The sequence below is a fragment of the Alligator mississippiensis genome, chromosome 2 (genome assembly GCF_030867095.1).
Source record: "Alligator mississippiensis isolate rAllMis1 chromosome 2, rAllMis1, whole genome shotgun sequence".
Classification (NCBI taxonomy): domain Eukaryota; kingdom Metazoa; phylum Chordata; order Crocodylia; family Alligatoridae; genus Alligator; species Alligator mississippiensis.
Genome location: NC_081825.1, coordinates 263292484 through 263311819, shown reverse-complemented (window position 1 = coordinate 263311819; position 19336 = coordinate 263292484). Strand labels below are relative to the sequence as shown.

The 19336-nt window shown below is 47.3% G+C and overlaps 1 protein-coding gene across 2 annotated transcripts in view; it reads left to right on the top strand.

Annotated features, from left to right (window-relative positions):
- The window catches only part of SPTLC2 (serine palmitoyltransferase long chain base subunit 2), a 152574-nt gene that overhangs the window by 12267 nt on the left and 120971 nt on the right, over positions 1-19336 (top strand). For both annotated transcript variants that reach the window (XM_019478896.2, XM_014608284.3), the window contains exon 2: positions 4243-4437. In XM_019478896.2, coding sequence (XP_019334441.1) covers positions 4243-4437 — 195 coding nt within the window. The remainder of the gene's footprint in view (positions 1-4242; positions 4438-19336) is intronic.

Here is a 19336-nt window from a genome sequence, read left to right as displayed (position 1 = left end):
TCTTGGCCTCCCAAGCCAATTCATCAGTCTTAGTCAGGGGTAGGCAACATTTTTTAGGCCGGAGTGCCAAAAAACACCACAATGCCAACCTCGGAAGGTGCTGGAGTTCCAGAATGGCAGAAAAACAAAATGAGGGCAAGGGGTATGTGGCAGGATGCCCTGCTTGTGTCCCTTGCCCCCCACTCAAAGCCCTTAACCCCCAGCCCTGGTGCCCCCCAGCCCTACTGCCCCTGCTTCCCAGCCTGGGCTCCTGGCTGGCAGCAGCGCCCCAGAGCCGGGAGGCTCCAAACAGCTGTGCCGGCTCTGGGCTCCGGCATCAGCTCTGCACTGGCGTGGGGGGGGGCCTGAGGCGGTGCAGTCCTGGTCTCTCCCCTGTTCCCGGCACAGAGGTGATAGCAGGGCTCCGGAGCCAAGCGCAGCTGTTTGTAGCCAGCCCAGGCTCTGGGCAGCTGCAGCAAGCAGCAGGCAGGCTGCAAACAGCAGCACTGGGCCCCACAGCTCTGGCATCAGCTCCATGCCGGCGGCGACTGCACAGGCACCTTGGGGTGGGCAGCAGGGCAGTGCAGCCTATCCTGAGGTGCCTGTTCAGTCACTGCTGGCACGGAGCTGATGTCGGAGCTGTGGAGCCTGGTGCAGCTGTTTGCAGCATGCCCGCTGCTTGCTGCAGCTGCCCAGAGCCTGGGCTGGCTACAAACAGCTGCACTGGGCTCCGGAGCCCTGCTTTCACCTCTGTGCCGGGAACAGGGGAGAGACCAGGACTGAGCTGCCTCGGGGTGGGGGGCCCACCCGCTCAGAGGCATGCCTGCACGCGCTGGTGCAGAGCTGATGCTGGAGCTCAGCATACCTGATTGGAGCCTCCCGGCTGCAGTTGGCCCTGGCTCTGGGGAGCTGCTGCCAGCCAGGATCCAGGGCTACTCCCAGCAGGCAGCTGGGATGCTGCAAGCCCTGGTGGGAGAAGCCCAGGCTCTGTCGCTGGCAGCAGCTACCCGGAGCTGGGGCTGGCTGTGGCCTGCCAAGCAAAATGGCCTTGTGTGCCATGCTTGGCATGCATGCCAAGGGTTAACCTAACCCCTGATCTAGGTTAAAGCCTGGTGCCTTACATCTAACTAGGCATTCATGCTGTGCAAGGACAAGGATATACTTATTCTTCATGTGAAAAAAATCCTACAAGGGGCTGGGCCCAGTGCCCCATATTGCTTCCGACAACACTAAAGGTGATTGCATTCAGCTGCACACCCCTCTTCTTTTCTGGGCTCTGGAGAAAGATTTGCTGCTTGTGCAGCTGGCTGAGTTGAAAATGTATCAGCTTTTACTGGAGGTTGATTGTGTAAAGAGGCAAAGCATTCATAAGAAAACAAACAGGCTTGTTTCTAAACTCTGCCACAGACTTGCTTACAAGGCAGTTTTAGGTAACATTGTTAAAGTTGTTGTAGAAACTTTTTTTCATAGGGTCCCTTTCTAATCTTATCAAATTTGCATATCCCAGTGTTAAAAACAAAATAAGAGTTTTGTTTGCCTTCTACAATATTGCTTTTACACATCATGTTAGCAACTTCCAAGTGTTAGCCTTGAATCAGCCCAAAAGTGGATGATCATCCACAGCATTCTTAAGTGGTGCATCTGAGTTCTGGACGTTTGGCCAATGCTGTGTAACATCTCCAGGTCTTGTTTCTAGTATAATGGTTGTCATATGAAATAGAATTTTTTACAAAAGGCTACAGTAGTAGAGTCAGAGAAGTAGGGCTAGAAGGGATGTCCAGAGGTCTAGTTCAGTGTTTCTCAACCCATGGATTGCAACCCAAAAGTGGGTCACAAGAATATATGAAAGGGTTGTGGACAAATTAAAAAAAATGGATCAACAAACTGTAAAAATCGATTCTTGTTTAAAGGAGAAAAATGTTGGAAGCTGTGACTTCCCTTGCAGGCTGGCAAAGTTCCAGCCTGCATGAGGCTGCTTGGGGGCCCCCTTCCCCACACACTGGGGGGCTTGGGGGTGGGGGAGCAAGTCAGGAGTGAGGGGCACTGGCAGGGCCAGGGGGCTATTTTCTACTTTAACTATTTATTGGGTTGGGACTGACCATCTATGTTTACGAATGGGTTCTGGTACAAAAAAGATTGAGAACCACTGATCTAGTCCAACCCCTGACTGAGGCTGGATCATCCCTATCCAAATCATCCCAAGCAAACCATAATTTAAAGTCTACATAAAACTTGTGTCAACCTTGACCCAACACAAACCTAACACCCTAACCTGCCACAAGTAAAGTAGGGGAGCCTGGGCAGCCAATGCCCTGCTTCTATAAAGTGTTTACAATATAGTCTAAAGAGATCCTGGTAGAGGGCCATGACCCCTGGTGCAAAGGAAGGCAAAAACCGGTGCCATCCATACCAATCTGACCATGGGGTAAAATTCCTGACTAGGGATGTGAAATCGGTTAAACAATTAATCGTTTAACTGGTAAGTGCAGTGATAACTGGTTAGCTTACTGGTTATTTTTTAGCTTGGGGTAAGGGTAGTCTGGTAGGGAAGAGGGGAAGGGAAGCCACATGGTGCCCCAGCAGGAATCGCAGGGCAGAGGGACAAGTAGGTGTGGGGGTGAGAAGGAGGGGGAAGGGCAAGGGGGACTAGCATCCATAGCTTGAGGAAAACTGTCAACAACCTAATGACTCATCAGCAGGCATTCTGGCTTTCTCTGATCAAAAAAAAAAATCCCCAATTTTTGGATATAAAAAAAGTAAACCAAGACCCATATTTTTCCATGATTAAAATGAAACACCACTATATAGATAGATAAGGGTGTGTGTGTGTGTGTGTGTGTGTATTCTAATATAATAAAGGACTTAGTCCGCCTATCTGTCTGTCCATAACGCTCTTACTGAAACAACCAATTAGAGCGCTCCAAGGGTGTTAAGACAGGAGGTGGCAGCATGGCAGAGCACCACCATGACAGCGGGGATGGAGTGGATGGGCAAGGCCGCATCAGTTAATAATTTAAATGATATAATTAGAGGAGTTCAAACAAATACATTTTAAAACTATGTTTACACCCCTATCCCTGACCCCAAATATGGTGATTGGTTTGACTTGAGTGTAGGGGCAAGATCTTCTAGCCAGGAACCTCTGGCTTTGCTCTTTGCAGGAGAATTGGCACACCCCAGTTGAAGTCCCCAGCCTTAGCTATAGCCAACAGCCAGTGCCTCTGGGATGGCTTGAAAATACCCTGACACACATTGCCTCCAACCCCCCTTCTCTGCTATGATCAAAGCCCAGAAGCGTGGGAAATGCCCACAGTAGAATATAGGTGTAGTTGCAGCTAGATCATCCCCCTGCCACTGGCTGTTCAGCCTGTTCTTGAACATGTCCAGTGATGGAGAGTCCACAAGTTCCCTAACTAGTCTCTTCCACTGCCTCACTATTCTAACAGTGAAGAAGTTTTTTATAACCTGCTGCAATGCAACACTTATTAAAAAAATCAGTTTTAAATCTCTGACAGAGAGAACCATTGCCACTGGTTAAGCTTCAGACTTCAGAGTATGGGTCTAACTTTTCATCTTTCCTAAGTTACTGCTGGGTGGCAGGTCAAGTTCTAGGGTTAAAGGCTTGTTTGTGAAAATGCCTTCACAATAGTGTAAGTCAGGCACTTCACTAATAGCACCTACAAGTTTCATCAAATTGTTTGGAGTATAGGTATGAGCCATAATTCCTTTCTATCTGTTGTTTTTTCTTTTACCCAGAAGAGAAATCTGTTCTAGTTTCACTCTGTCAGGGTGAGCTGTGCTTGCAGGACAAAGTACCTGGGAAGGTTGCTTTGGTGCTGCTCTCTATGTAGGTACAGGGTTCAGTTCACTGGTTATCAAGCTAACAGTTCCCTTTTTGTTGGCAGCAATTCTATATAACTTCAGAGTTTCAGTTAGATTATATATATGTATACAATCAAACTTGTATAAAATGTCAGAGTGACATTCTGAGCTTCAGAAAACTTGGTGACTGATTCTTGGACAGGCTGACAAGGTAAAGAGAAAATGAAGCCATGGATACAAGTTCGGGCAAGCATTCCTAGTAGCTGGCAGTGGTAGTGTCAGGAATGCGTGAAGTGAAAATAGCTGATTCTTTTTGACTGAGTAAAATTTTGCCCCAATTATATGGGTGACCCATAACCCATCATGTTCTGAGTTGTACACAGCATCTGTTTCTGAATGCATTCTTCCTTCTAAAAGGCCTCTTTTGACTTTCTGTCCTAGATTCATCATATTGCCCACAATGGAGGATTATATAAAAGACCCTTCAATGAAGCTTTTGAGGAAACACCAATGCTGGTTGCTGTGCTGACCTACGTAGGCTATGGTGTTCTCACACTTTTTGGGTATCTACGGGACTTCCTGAGGCAGTGGAAAATTGAAAAGTGTCACCATGCAACAGAAAGAGAAGAACAGAAGGTAACTATTGGACATTGTCACAGCTGGGCTGACGGGACTGGGGCACAGCTGGCTTACAGTGGAATGTCATCAGCATGACTTCATGCCTGTGTGTAGAATCACAGCTTCAACTTGACTTCTTTTGTTTTTATGCAAAGTATTTTAGAAAGTGTGATCCAGTACAGAGTTGGTTGCTTGTATCTGAAGGCAGCTTAAAAAACTAGCACTGCAAATTCTGGATTAATTGCAATGAGATGTTAACTCTGCTTCCATCTGTACCTCTAACATTTGGTACCAGAAACCACATCTCCATCCCTTTTTAGCCTTGTAGTGGGTCACAGTTGTGCACTCCTTCCATGTTCTCCTGACCCCATGACTTTTATCTCTTGAATGTCCAGTGGACCAACTTCAACAGGAGTGATGGAACATGGTTCTCTTGATCCTGTACACCAATGGCCTGGTGGTTAGGGCACTCTGCTGGGAAGTGAGACATGGGTTCAAAAGCCTCTTAAGTTTCCCACTGAAAGGAGATGAAGTTGCTGTTAGATTGCCAAAGTTCTCATCTTCTCAGATGCAAACTTCATCTATGCAGGATGGATTAGGATTGATCTCCTAGGGCGGGGGTGGCCAGGGTAAGTGTTGTGGCAGCTCAGTGCCTGAGCTCCGGGGAAAGTGGCGCCTGAGCCAGCAGTCCTGGGAGAAGTGGGCGGAGCTTCAGCCAATCTTCGGCAAGCCGCAGATACAGTGCCGGCAAGCTGCATGTGGCTCCTGAGCTGCAGTTTGGCGACCTCTGCTCTAGGGCCTACTGTGCTTCCTGTTGAAGGTGTAGAATAGCTCTGGGCCTCTTTGGATGAATTTAGATCCTGCTCCAAGGCTGGATGTGTAATTTCTCTGCTAGGCATGGGAAGGATCTAGAGGTAGATTAGGATTTCTCTTTTAGAGTAAGAGTGGTAAGAGTGAGAGAATTTACTTCTTAATGTATGCTGAGTGCCTTCACTATTAAATAGTGGGAGTACTGTAAATTCACACCCTAGTTTTATTTAATAGAAAATGAGGGTTGGAAGGGACCTCAGGAGGACATCTAGTCCAACCCCCTGCTCAAAACAGGACCAGCCCCAACTGAATCATCCCAGCCAAGACTTTGTCTAGCTGAATCTTAAAAACCTCCAAGGGTGGAGATTCCACAACCTCTCGGGATAACATATTCTAGTGCTTTAATACCCTCTTAGTAAGAGTTTTTCCTAATATCTAACCTAAACTTCCCTTGCTGCAACTTGAGACCATTACTCCTTGTTCTGTCATCTGCTACCACTGGGAACCAATCCTAGCTCCATTCCCTTTCATACTCCATACTGCTTTGGGAAGTTGAAGGCTGCTACTAAATTGCCCCCACCAGTCGTCTTCTCCAGACTAAATAAGCCCTGTTCTCTCAGCCTCTCTTCATAAATATGTGCCCCATCCCCTTAACCATTTTCATTGTCCTTCACTGGATTCTTTCCAACTTGTCTACATCCATTTTGTAGTGGGTAGTGCAAAACTGAACACGGGACTCCAGATGTGGCCTCACCAGTGCCAAATACAGGGGAAGAATAGCTTTCCTTGATCTGCTGGCAGTGCTTTTATCCATGCAACCCAGTATGCTTTTAGCCTTCTTTGCAACAAGGGCACACTGTTGGCTAATATTTAGCTTACTGTCCACTGTAACCTCCAGGTCTTTTTCTGTAGAGTTGCTGCCTAGCCAGTTGGCCCTCAGCTTGTGGGCAATACGTGGGATTGTTCCATCCTAAGTGCAGGACTTTGAACTTGTTGAACCTCATGAGATTTCTTTTGGCCCTGTCTTCCAGTTAGTCAAGGTTTCTCTGAAATTTCTCGGTAGCTTTCTTGTGTAGAGTTGCTGAAGTCTATTTAAGCCAATTAAGAAGTGCTCATGCAGGGTGTTAATCAAGGTAGCTGTTTTGCTTTAAATTTACTCTGCTTTTCAAGCAAACTTACTCCCTCTGTTCATCCCCAGGCCTGACTTTCTGAATAAACGTCAGAATCCTGCTGAATGCCTACGCTGCTCAAATACAGCCTGAGCTAGATCCTCAGGCAGTATAGTTTTGTCAACTGGGCTTCTATCTGTTTTTGTGTGTGGTGAATGAAGGAAGCATGGATACAACCATCAAACCCCTGAAGGAAGTTTTCATCCAAAAACAGGCTCTAAATAAAGAGCTTAGTGTTGGGTTTAGGCTTGTTCTTTTGTCTTGTTTTTTACTTCAAGCAAAGGTTAGAAGAGTGGCAAAAATGAAGGTGCAAATGTAGCATTAAGGCAGCTCAAAATCCTCAATGCAGAGGTGTGGCCCACATCCTTCCAACCATATTCATCCCAAGCTGTTCTGATAAAGATGCTGTGTAGGGACTTCTGGTCCCCATGTCTCTTATTTCCGTTAAGATGGAGACAGCTGCAAGCTCCTTTATTCTATGCAGTGGCTTAAGATTCCTCTGCTTAGCATCTGACACCAGTACATGAATACTGCCTGTTTCTTTGAAGAAAGGAGGAGAAGATTAAAACAACTTTTCTTTAGCAATGAAATGGATTGGTTTTGTCAAGCAGACATCCCAGACTTGTGGTTACAGTGGATAGTAAGCTGGACATGAGTCAACAGTATGTCATTGTTGCCAAGAAGGCTAACGGCATGCTGGGCTGCATTAGTAGGTGAGTTGCCAGCGGGGCAAGGGAAGTGATTCTTCCCTTCTATTCAGCACTGGGGAGGCCACATCTGGAGTACTGTGTCCAGTTTTACTTCTGACCCCTGACCCCCCCCCTCACCCCCCAAAAGGATGTGGACAAGCTGGAAAGAGTCCAGCAGAGGGCAGTGAAAAAGGTTAGGGGGCTGGGGCACATGACTTCTGAGGAGAAGCTGAAGGAACTGGGCTTATTTAGTCTGCAGAAAAGACTGGTGGGGGATTTTAATAGAAGCCTTCAACTTTCCAAAGGGGGATTCCAAAGAGGATGGAGCTAGACTATTCTCAGTGGTGGCAGACAACAGAACAAGGAACAATGGTCTCAAATTGCAGCAAGGGAAATTTAGGTTAGATATTAGAAAAAACTTGCTCGCCAGGAGGGTTAAAAGCATTGGAACAGGTTACCCAGAGAGGTTGTGGACTCTCTATCCTTGGAGGTTTTGAAGGGCTGGCTCAACAAAGCCCTGCCTAGAATGATCTAGTGAGGATGGTTCTGCTTTGAGCAGGGGATTAGACTAGGTGACCTCCTGAAGTCCTTTCCAACCGTAATTTTCTATGATTCTAAAACTTCTGAAACATTGCCCTTTGGGACTATGTGAAAGGTGGAGGCACTGCTCTTCATGGGCTTTGGGTAGAGTCATAGTTTGTAGATACTTGGTGCTCCCTTCTTCCCACCTGTAAGATAGATTTGACATCTTTACAGAGAAATTAGGGCTACTTTTTAAAGCAATGCGAGTTGGTCACAAGGGCAAGAACATGTGCTGTAAGAAATTAAACAGAAAACAACTTTTTAAAAATGGTGGTGAGGATGAAATCCAAGTCTCATGCATGGAGTTCTAGTCACCTCTCTAACTCCTTGTATTGGAACACAAGGTCAGGTATCTGGAAAGTCGATTAACAGGGGTGTACCAATAAAGTTTTTTTGGGCCAGTATCGATGGCTGATTATTAATGAGCCCTGTTGGTCAATACTGATCCGATTGCTAATATGCAGCTTGGAGAGCAGCGTCTGGCATATTGAGGCCCCTGCAGTGAGGGAGAGAGTGGAGCAGGGGCTGGGGCAGGTACTGCCCAGCCAGGGTGGGGCGTGAGACGGAGCCCTGAACATCTCGTCCGGGGGTAGGGGTGGCTCCTGCTGCTGCGCACACCCTCGGGGAAACCTTGGGGGACCTGTGGTCCCTGATCTGTGTGCAGGATGAGGGTGGGCTGCTGCTGGGGGCAGCGCTGGGCTCTTCCTGGCGGGGGGGCTGGACCAGGACTGCTCTTGGGATGGGTTGCATTGGTGGTGGGAGGGGGGCTACAGGGTGGGCTACAGCCACCCCAAAATTCTCTGTAGCACCCCCCCCAACCTCCCTCCCAGCACCACCACCAACCCTGAGCTCATCCCCAGCCCAGCCCCCTGCTTCCCGCTTGCCAGGAAGAGCCTGGCACCACCCCTGGCCCCAGCCCACAGCAGCAGCCCACCCTTGCCTCCATGCACAAATCCTGGAGGCACGTGCCTCCCTTGGGAATGCATGCAGCAGTGGGAGCTGCCCACATCCCCACCCTGCACTCCCCAGATGAGCTGCTAGGGGCCCCAGCCCCTGCCCCACTCACTCCCTCACTGTGGGGACCTTTTAAGTGGAGGGAAGGATGAAAAGTTTGTTTGTTTTTTTTTCTTTAAATAGTACGGGGGTGTCAAATGTGGGCCATGGGCCAAATCAGACTCTTGAAGCCCTGCCCTCTAGCCCCTGTTGCTGCCCTTGGGTTTGAGCAGACCCACATGGTCCACAGCATGGGAACATGTAGTATGGATCTTATACTGGCTGGAGCAAGTACCATGCTACACAGTGCTACCCCAGCCAGACTGTGCCACACAGCATCTGCTCTTAGACACAAGCCACTGTGCCAAGACACTAGGCACTGATAAAGATTTCCTTGGGTGATACAGATAGCCGATTATTAACCAGCCATATTGGCTGATACCGATCTGATAACCGATTTACAGGAATGCAGCTGGGCAGTGTGGAGAGCAGCTCCCTGTAAGTAAGTTGGTGGAGGGGGAGGGAGCGGGCAGATTGAGGCCTCCATGGTGAGGGAGGGAGTGGCGCTGAGGCTGGGGGCAGTGCCCAGCCAGCACAGTGAATGGGACCTGGGGCAGGTATGGGGAGCAGCGGGATGGAGCTTCAGACCGCTCATCCAGGGGATCAGCATCCTGGTGCTTACAAATGGTGGTAGGAGCGCTTGAACTAAAGGTATTCAAATGAGCTCTAATTCAAGCACTGCCACCATTTTTTAAGTGCTGGAATGCTTTTAACTGGAGTGGAGCTGAGCGGGGTGAGGGTGGATGCAGGCTGCATGCTGTAGGCTTGGGGCTCTGCACTCTGCTGCCTTTGCCCCAGGAGCCCTGTGTTGCTGTGTGTACCCTGCCTACTCAGCAGCAGGAGCACAAGTTACCTCCCCCACCGCTACTGGGGGATCAGGGGACATGTAGCCAATGTGGAGCCCCCAGGGCAAAGGCAGCAGAGCAGAGAGCCCCGAGACCACAGCAGGCAGCCCACATTCACCCCATGCACAAATCTGGGAAGGAGATATGCACCCCCCCAATGCTTTTCTTGGGGGTGCGTGCATAGTGGTGATGAGCCAACCCCTCCCCACCACTGGACAAGCCTCTTGCAGTTCCATCCTGCTCCCTGCCCTGGATCCCATTCACTGGTCTGTGTGGGCAGTGTCTCCTGCCCCACTCCCTCCCTCACCAGGGGGACCCTCAGTCTGTCTCTTCCCCACACCCCTGCCCCTCCACAGACTTACCTGCAGGGTGCTGCTCTCCATACTGCCTGGCTGCATTCCTGGCCACGTGCATGCGTGCCATTGCCTGCATGCATGTGGTATCTGGGGGGCCTCAGTCAGAAGGTGTACTACCTTCATCAGTGGCATGATTGGCTACGCTGGCCAAAAAAAGCTAATAGCTGATAATGTTAATTTTCTGTTTGGTGCTGATCCAATATGGCACCGATACATCGGTGCACCTCTGCGTCATACAGTACCCTCCCTGGCAGCTCCAGGACTTGTGTTGCACATTTCACGTGCTCCAGCCAGTCCAGAATTTGCCATCTATGGCTCCAACTCTGGCTGGCCTGGGATCTGCACTAACATGCCATCTGAGTGGACTGCACCACACACAATACCCATTCCAGCCACTCCAGGACCTGTGCTGCATGCAGCATAGGTTCCAGATCGGTTGGTGCAGGTGCCATATCCAGTATGCTGGAGGAAGGGAGAGGAGGGGGTCCATGAGCCTGATCTGGCCCATGAACTGGCCCCATGACACTCATCTAGCATGTTGGGCCAGGTGAGTTTTGATGCCCCTATTATGGAAGATTAAACATTGCTCTGCAGGGCAGTGTTTGGTTGCAGAAGCCTTCTAAGAGTGTGAGAGCCTACTAGTGAAACTCAAAATGTATGCGTGTCAAACCTTTTCTGTTTTAAATCTTGCTTAGCTGTTTGTTTCATAGTGTGCAGGGTAGGGTTTGGGTGCAACAGGAGGGATTGGTGACACTCTAGACAAACCCAATATTCACAGACCTGTATATGTGTGGTGTGGGCGGGGGGCTCACAAAAGGAGGAAGTGAGACAGATTGTGTTCTGATTTCCTGGAAGAATTCTGTGATCTTTTTTGTTTCCTTTAAAATATATCCAACTGATGTTTCCCTGATAAGTGTTCTCATGAAACGTGTCCTCTTAAGACAATTAACTTGTTCTAGGACACTTAAGCTATGGGGAATTCTGAAGGAAGACTGATCCTGTCTAATGTGGAGTAGTACTTCAGCAGCTGACCTTTTATGCCTGGAGCTAATCTTCCTAGTAACTGTGTAGCTGAATCTAGAAAATGTTATGTTTTACAGGTAGGGTTGAATATTGCTCTTCTGTGTTGGAATGTTTGACACATTCCTATTCTTGGTTCTGAAAGCTGGAGATGCAGGCATTTTGGTTTATTCTAGAGAGGAGCATTTTTTGGAGCCATGTTCCCCTCCTATTCTGGATAGCTTTGAAAGTGTTCAAGTAGGCACTACCATTCCCTTAGCACCTTCTGTCTGTTGAGAGTATAGAAAGCTTGTGTCTTGCTTTGTTCTTGGTACTTGACTCACCTTTCTTATGCTCTTTTGGGGCAGATTTTTTGTGTAAGTGGTATAGTTTACCTGAAAGCAAAGAGATGCCTGAGTACTGGTTTGGTCTAGATCAGGGGTGTCCAACCTTTTTGAATGTGGGGCTGGATCATGAACTTCTTATTACCTAGTGGGCTGGTGAACCATATTCATATTTTATCACCCCACAGGCTGCATGTTGGACAAGCCTGAAATAAGGCAAAGCTGACATAAACTCCCACCTGTGCTCAGCTAGTGACAAACTACAGCAAATGATGTCCTGGACCAGCCATCCCAACAGCTGGGGCCCCCCTTCTGCCTGCTATGACCACCATTTGAAGGCAGCCCCAGAAGATATTTGACAGCCATGTTAAAATATGTGACCAAACCAGTGTAGCTGGTGCTCTCACGCAGGCCAAGGGGCCACCTGTGCTACTGCTTCCCCAGGCCTTGCCCACACCAGCAACACTGCTGCCCAAAGTCTTGGCAGTGCTTGGGCAGGCACGGCTGGGGCCCAGCCAATGCGTGAAACCGGAGACAGCGGAACTGCAGGAACGAAGCCAGTTCCCAGCCTGGCAGGGTCTCAGGCCTGGTCTGCCCAGGGCAGCTCCTGGCGGGGGAAGGCCTCGGGGGAACACGGGCTGCTCTGCTCCTCTGTGCTTCCCTGCAGTGAAGGCAGCTGGCTCCCGGGAGGGTGCAGGCAGCTGCGGTGGCAGGAGAGCAGTGCCCGGCCCAGCCGCAGGGAGTGACAATCCCCCCGGGCCACCCCTGAGCAGTGCAGCCCCACAAGCCGGTGCTGCCCAAGGGGGGCCGGAGCAAGGTGGCTGCTGCACCGCAGCCCCTCACTTGCCCGCACACATGGCCCTGCTCACCATGGTGCCTGGCCACCTGCGTGCACAGCCCCGGTGGCCTCAGCGCTGCGAGCGCAGGGCCTGGTGGGCACCGGCTCCCACTGCCTCACCCCTCAGAGGTCACCAGGACCCTGCCTGCCAAGGCCTCCCCAGGGCTGCCCTGTCAACTACCTATGCTAGGCGCTGCGCCCTGTTCCCGCCCCATGGCTGCTGAGCCTGGCGGGTCCTGGGAGGCGGGCAGGATGCTGGGGGCAAGGGGCTGAGCTGGAGACAACTAAAAGTGGGTGCTGTCCTCAGCTCATCCCATCAGGTGCAGCCTTCGGGGTGGTGTTGGGACCCGGCTCATGTGACATGGGAGGTCACACAAGCCCGGCCCCGCGGGGGTGAGCAGCTCCCCTCCCCTCCCCTCCTCCACCCACCTGTCCCGAGCGAGGGACCTCGGGCCACAGAAAATGGCTTGGTGGGCCACATGTTGGACAAGCCTGGTCTAGATCTAAAAGATTCTTGGACTGCCTCTTACCCTCCACTGGTGACTGTCTGGCAGCAAATAAACTCAGCATTGGTTGAAGTGTCTCTCATGAAGATGTGGCTATCTCGTATACATTGTGTGACAGGGAGACTCTTCAGGCTGGTCACTTTCAAGATTTCCGAATCTTTCTAGGCGTCATAAGAGATCTAGCCTAAGTAGCTCTGGCAACTGGACGTAGCTTCTGATGGGTCTGGATCCTCAAAGCATGGATCCAAATCTTAGATCCAGAACTTAAAAAATACAACTGTGGCCGAGAGTAAAGGATCTACTTCTGTAGTCAGAAGTTAAGGTGCTAGCTTCAGATGTAGGCTTAAGAGGTATCCCTAATCAGAGATAGTATACACATTCATTGGCCAGTGAAAGAGGACTGCTAATCAGGGTTGTCAAGAAGAGATCTGCTTACCTAGGATCCTACTGACCTGAAGATCTTTTGAGTTACTTGTTTAGTGATTATATACCATTGAAGTCTTGGTTCTGCCCACACAGGAACATTCCAGTTCTGGAGGCTCAACATAATGATCTTTTTGTCAGTCAAATTCTCTGTCCAGCAGTTTCCTGGGCAGGCAAATCCAGTGCTGGAAAAGGGAAACGTGTTGCAAACTTCTAGTCAGATCTGGGATAGTGGATCTCTTGATTTCAGGATAGTGTTCTAGCATATTGCTTCTTATTTGGCCATTCTTGGATGCGCACATTTGAGATCATGCTTGTCTGGGAGAGGATTTCCTGTCCTTTTCTATTCTTTCATCTAATAAACTTGTGCCTTATAGGTGAGGAGCAGTATGAATCTTTTCCTTATAGGTGAGGAGCAGTATTAATTCTTAAGCTCTTGCTACTGGGGTTGACTTAATTTTACATAATTACAGAACTGTCCTTTCCTTGTTTACTTAGTAGGAGATGCTGAAGTTCTTGGACTTCCTGCCCATCTAGTTTGCTACTAGAAGCTGAGCCACCCAGTGTGATGTCTGTTCTAGCTTGAATGAAGAAATGTGTTAATGTTTAATTCTTGTGAAGATTAGACTACTGTTTCAGTGTAAGCAAGCCCAGAATCATTACATCAGCAGTCTGTCTTGGAGTAGTCACTTCATTTCTTTTTTTTCTTTTACTTGTGTGACAATAACGTGGCACTACACAGCATTCATTTGTTTCTCCATTGCATCTTAGACTTGGTTCTTGTAATGTTACCTTTCTTCTTTTGGTTTTTATTATTGGCTTTTAGTTGTATTTGAGGTGTTTGTGCAAACACCTGAAACCTGACCTACGTTCCAACTCTCCTTGGTTCTGAGATGATGGCTGGGCATCTGTTTTAAACTGTCCTGCTAGGGAATTATGAAAGCAACACAGCTTTGTTTAGGGGAATCTCAACAAAGGGCAAAAAGCTTTCTTGCTCTAAATTTGTGTACAAAAGCATGTGATATTCTTGGATTTCTTTGGAGAAGTCTGAGGAGTGGGCCAATCTGAAGGTTTTCCTGAGGAATTGCCATGCTGTTCTGAATCTAGTTTCTAAGTGCTCCTGGTACCAAAGACACTATTCAAAGTTAGAAGGTCTTATGCCTCAGAGGCCTCATGCTTCTGTAAAATGTTGCATTTACCCTCTCATTTTGCTTGGGTCAGACTTCTACCTGAGGTAGGCAAAGATTTTGGGGCTACCTGACATCCATCTCCATCCTTGTTGTAGTGTAAAGAGACTTCTAGTCTTCTGTATCAGAATGAGCTAGTTTGGCAGTATCAAAGTCAGACTAATATTTCTTTGATTAGGAACCTGCTGCTCAGTTTTTGCACTGCCCTGTCAATTCCTGACACCAATAATACCTCAGTACTGGAACTGCATGTCAATAAAAAGACTTGCTTCCCAGTTGAAGACTTGGTTATTGTCAAGGTCAGTATTGCCTGTTTTAATACAAACACTCCCTTGGAATGCCAATTTTGTTTTCACAGTTCCTGTAGGTATAGTGATAGCTTTTTAAGTTGGAGTCTCCTCTTGGATGCTTTTCCAATTTGTGCTGATTCAAAATTCTTCTGGTACTGGTGGTGACATACCAGTTATGAGGGTTTCATTGTGATCTTGCCATCTGTAGCTCTGCTTGCTTACCCTGCAATGAAATCTAGATTATTCAGAGTTTGTTCTTATGCCTAAGGTCTGCATCATTCAGTGAAATTTTACTCCTGTGCCCTCACCTTTCTACAACAGTAGAATGCCTTCTAGATTTTACTGTTGTTCTTCCAGACTGATTCCTGAAAGAAAGGGAGGAGGAGTTCCTCCTCTTCTAGATCTTTTAGCTTCTGAGGGGTATTGAGTTTGTGCCATTGTAGTAGTGCATGCCTTTATTTATATAGGATGCAGTTATTGCATTATTGATCGGGATGGAACCCTTAGCAGTTTCTAGCTCAGTTTTTCTACAGATGAAGGAACAAACTTCATGAGGAATCAGAGAAGCTGTTACAGAGGTTCTGTCTGACCAGAACCTCATGAGAGATGAGCCTGTTCCTTCTGATGTCTTGTCTTCATTTTTGGATGAAGCAATTGTTCCATCTGCTTCCTTTAGAGTTGAATGGTTTTAGCACATTTCAGGACTTTGAGAGCTCCCTTGTAGTCCAAGTCTCTTGGGGACACTTGGCTATGACTTTTAAGAAAGATACCCTTGAATCAGTTAAGAATTTGTGTAACAGATCCAGCACCTTGATCTCAGTGACTTCTAAGAGAACAAACCATACAAATCAGGAGTCTGAACACTAACCCCATTCCTAGGGTTTTTAGGTATTATACCTGCTCACACAATCCAAGTAATCTGGTATACCAGAATCCATACCATGGGTAAAGAAATCCACAGAAATAGACCCTCTAGGAAAGGAGACTCATTCTTCTGATGCAGATAAAAACTTATCAAGCTGTGGCCAACTGTGACTTCCCCTAGTGTATTAGCCATGTAAATGTGTGACTGACTACTTTGAGATGTAAAAGATCAGTGGTTTTCAACCTTTTTTCATTTGTGGACCCTTAAAAAAAATTTGAAATGGAGGTGTGGACCCATTTGAATTTTAAGTGTGAGTATTAACATGCTTTTTATTGATTTATAGTCATCTTACGTGGACTCCTTGGACATAGTCTGCGGACCCCCACAGGTCTATGGATCACAAGTTGAAAACCACTGTTAAAGATTAACTATGTCGAGCCTCAAAAGGCCAGCTATTTGTCAAGACCTCATAGAAGGTGTTTGGTGCTTCTGAGGCTGCAGCACTAAGCTTTCCCTGAACATCTTGATTGTAGATGGCAGGAACCTCAGAAAAGATAAGACTTGGTCCAGGAACTTGCCTTATGATGGCAACAATTATTTTTAATTCTCAGGAAGATATGAGGCACTTCAGGAAGCTTATGTAGGGAGAGTGAGCGCCACTCAGATCACCACACCTCTTGTATCACATACATGAAGTGGAAGCAACTTAATCCCCATTTCTTTCTTCAAAATAGCAGTATCGGCGAAGAGAACATCAGTGCCAAAGATGAGTATTTGCAGGTAAAGCAAGGATAAATACACTCATTGTCAAGCCAGAATTTCTTAAATTTTGCTGTAGGCAGAAGTCCATATACTAATGACTGAGGAGCTGTACACTTACTTCCGTCTGCTTTTTTGTAGATGCATGGGCTGCTGTTAGAATTGGTTTAACACCTAGATTAAAACACACAGGTTAAATATGATTTACAAATTAAGTTATAAAAAGTAAATACAGTTGTAGCCAGTCTGTGCCAACTTTTGTACTGTTCCTTCTCAGTCTGGTACTTTGCAAGGATTCCTTTTGTTCGAGGTGCAAGTCTCATTTATTGATGCGATTCTTGGGTAATGAATTGTATTCTCACTTCTTCCTTATTCCTCAGAAGAGAGGCTGACATCCCATATTACTCAAATGTTGCAACAAGTTTCAAATGTTACCCACGTAACAATAATCCCTTTTCTAGTTTTTATGAATTGGTTTGCAGTTCCTGCCAAACAGGATGCTTGTTTCTGAGTGATGGTTCTGTCCACATCGTGTTTTGCTATTTGATTTCAACAGCGTTGAGTGTTTTCCAAATGCCCCTTGGAGGTAGCAGCAACTCATTTTGGGTGATGAAGCTATAATTTTTACTCCAATCTCAACCCTTGGTGGTCTACAGTTACTCTTTCCAGTGAACTGCCTGGGATGTTCTCAGTATCAGTCTGCTGTTTGTCAGGTTGAGTTTCAATGTCAAAGTCCAGCCTCACCTGTACCACTAGCTGATTGTACCACTAGTTGATTGGGCCAAGATTGGACTCTGTATCACCCAGGACACACCTTCTGTAGTAAAGATTTCATGTGATGACTCATTTCAAGCTGCCACTCCTCGTCAAAGTCCTTGAAAGCCTGTTGCAGCTTGCTGGGTCAGTTTGCACTTCATTGACATTATTTGCAACACTCATCTTAAATTAAACCAGTGGAGGTCCCTTCAGGGTGCTGACATTTCAGATACGTTGTGGAGTTCTGTTTCATCTCTCAAGAACTCTTGTAATAAAACACTCCTGTCTTGGCTATGTCACTTCAGTTGGCAACATATGACCCATGCAGCCACTGGCTTCAGCCTGTGGAGCCAAGGGTTTTTTGGTGGCATTCCAGTAGTTAGAGGGGCTTTCCCCTGTGCCTACACTAGGGTTGGATAGCAGGGAGCTGTGCCCATACTAGTCAGTGTGTATGGGTGCAGGGGATGGGACCTCAGGGGTGCAGGAGAAGTGGCAGCAGGAGAAAAGGCTGCAATGACAGCAGCTAGGTCAGAACAACAACCTTCCTCAGACCCAAGGTGAGTTGTTACAACCTGAAGCTCTGAAAAGTTGCCAACTGCTGATTTTAAGATGGCCTTCAGATTCATGATTTGTGCAAGTGTCTGCAACAACTTGAATGGCCACTAAAGAAAGAAGAGCTCCTATCATCCATGAGTAGGTAGTACAGGGCAACTTCAAGTAAAGTTCTGGTTTTGGGGAATTCCACTGGTGGACCTGTCTATCACATCTATGACGAAGAAATGTTGTACTCCCCAAATTGCTGAATCTACAGCATCATGTGAACTTATTTCTAATGTTGTGAAATGAGAAGCTCTTGTGCTTCTTCCATTACACACATTCCCTACATCCTCAGGATAATCTGATGAGGCCCAGCTAGCATCAGTAGTTTGTTCGGGCATGTCAGTTCTGGTTCTTTTGACAGCATACAATCTTTGGTCCAGCTTTCTTATTGGTTTCTAATTCTCTTGGATTATCATCTTGCAAAATCATGGTCTAGCTCTACACTCGGCCATCTGAGTGTCAAGTGAAAAATTGCAGGTTGATTTCAGTTGAAGAGTTGTTCAATTGTGGTTCAAGTAATAAGGATTTGCAGCAAAAAAAGACTATGTAGTAGGCAATAGTCAATTCTCTGGATCATGGTGTTACATGTAAAAGGTCTAGTCAGATGGCTGATGGGACCTTTGTGGCTGAGCCCAATTTGAGAGCAGTGCACCTTCTTACAAGTTTCACAGATCTAAGTGTTGTCTAAGTTAACAGCATACTGCTTTTTATTCTTTCTCGCTTTGCTTCCATCCTCTGGATCAAAACTGCTTCATGTTGAGCTGTACCCAGTGCCAGGTGTTCTCTCCAGATTTGAACAGGATTTTGCTTGCTTTTCCCAGTTTCCTGCATTAACGCTGAATGATTTTTATATCGTTTTTGCATACATTATGGCAGTACCATAGAGGGCAACCCTGGTTTCTAGAGCAGTTCTGAATCTTTCTATACAAAATATTCTTGGGGATATGGTCTTCTCCCATTCTCCTGACATGACTGATCCATTGCAACCTTTTCTTCTTGATAGTGGTTTCTAAGTGCGTAAGTCCTGCACGCTCTAGTATTTCTGTTTGGTATTCTGTCTTCCCACTTTTATTTTCAGGATATTACACAGACATCTCATCAAGAGAGTTAACAGATTCTATATATGTGTTGTGTATGCAGTTCATGTTCCTGAACCATAAAGCAGGAATGATAGTGCTCAAGTCTTGTAGATTTGTATCTTTACCTTAACTGATAGATTGCTGCTGTTCCAGTCACATTTCTGTAACAGCCTGAAATTCTTAGCTTCCAATTCTGTTAATCAGTTCAGCCTGAAAGTCAAGATTCTTGCTTCTGGCAGGGCACTGGATGTTCCTGCTGCTTTAAGAGGTCAGGCAGCCTGTTGAGTCACTGGCAGGTGGGGGTCAGGGCTAATTGCAGAGTCTATTGACCCAGAGGGCTGGCAGGCATGGCTATGGCTGATCAAGGGAGTCACCTGATTGGAGGAGGGCTGGGTTTAGATGGGATAAGCCCAGACCTTGAGAGCTGGGCTAGAAATAACATCTTGGGTGCTGGTGTAGGATCATCACCAGCAGAAAGGCTGCTGTTCTTGAATGCCAGTGAGAAGAATGTCTTATGGAGGTTTGGGTAGGGACTAAAGTGATATAAGAGGCTCCTGGGGATGCAGTGTGGGGTCCAGAGTCCTGAGAAGGGGGCTGAGAGACTGTGGGCCTATTGAGGGGCAAGGAGAGCCCAGAGAGAAGGGCTGAGTGCTTGAGAGACCTGGTGGAGCGTCTGGGTGAACCCTGAGAGCAAGGCAGAGTACAGGGGCCTTTTGAGGGGTCCGGCTGTGCCCAGAGAAGACGGGGGTTGTGTAGGAAGACCTATG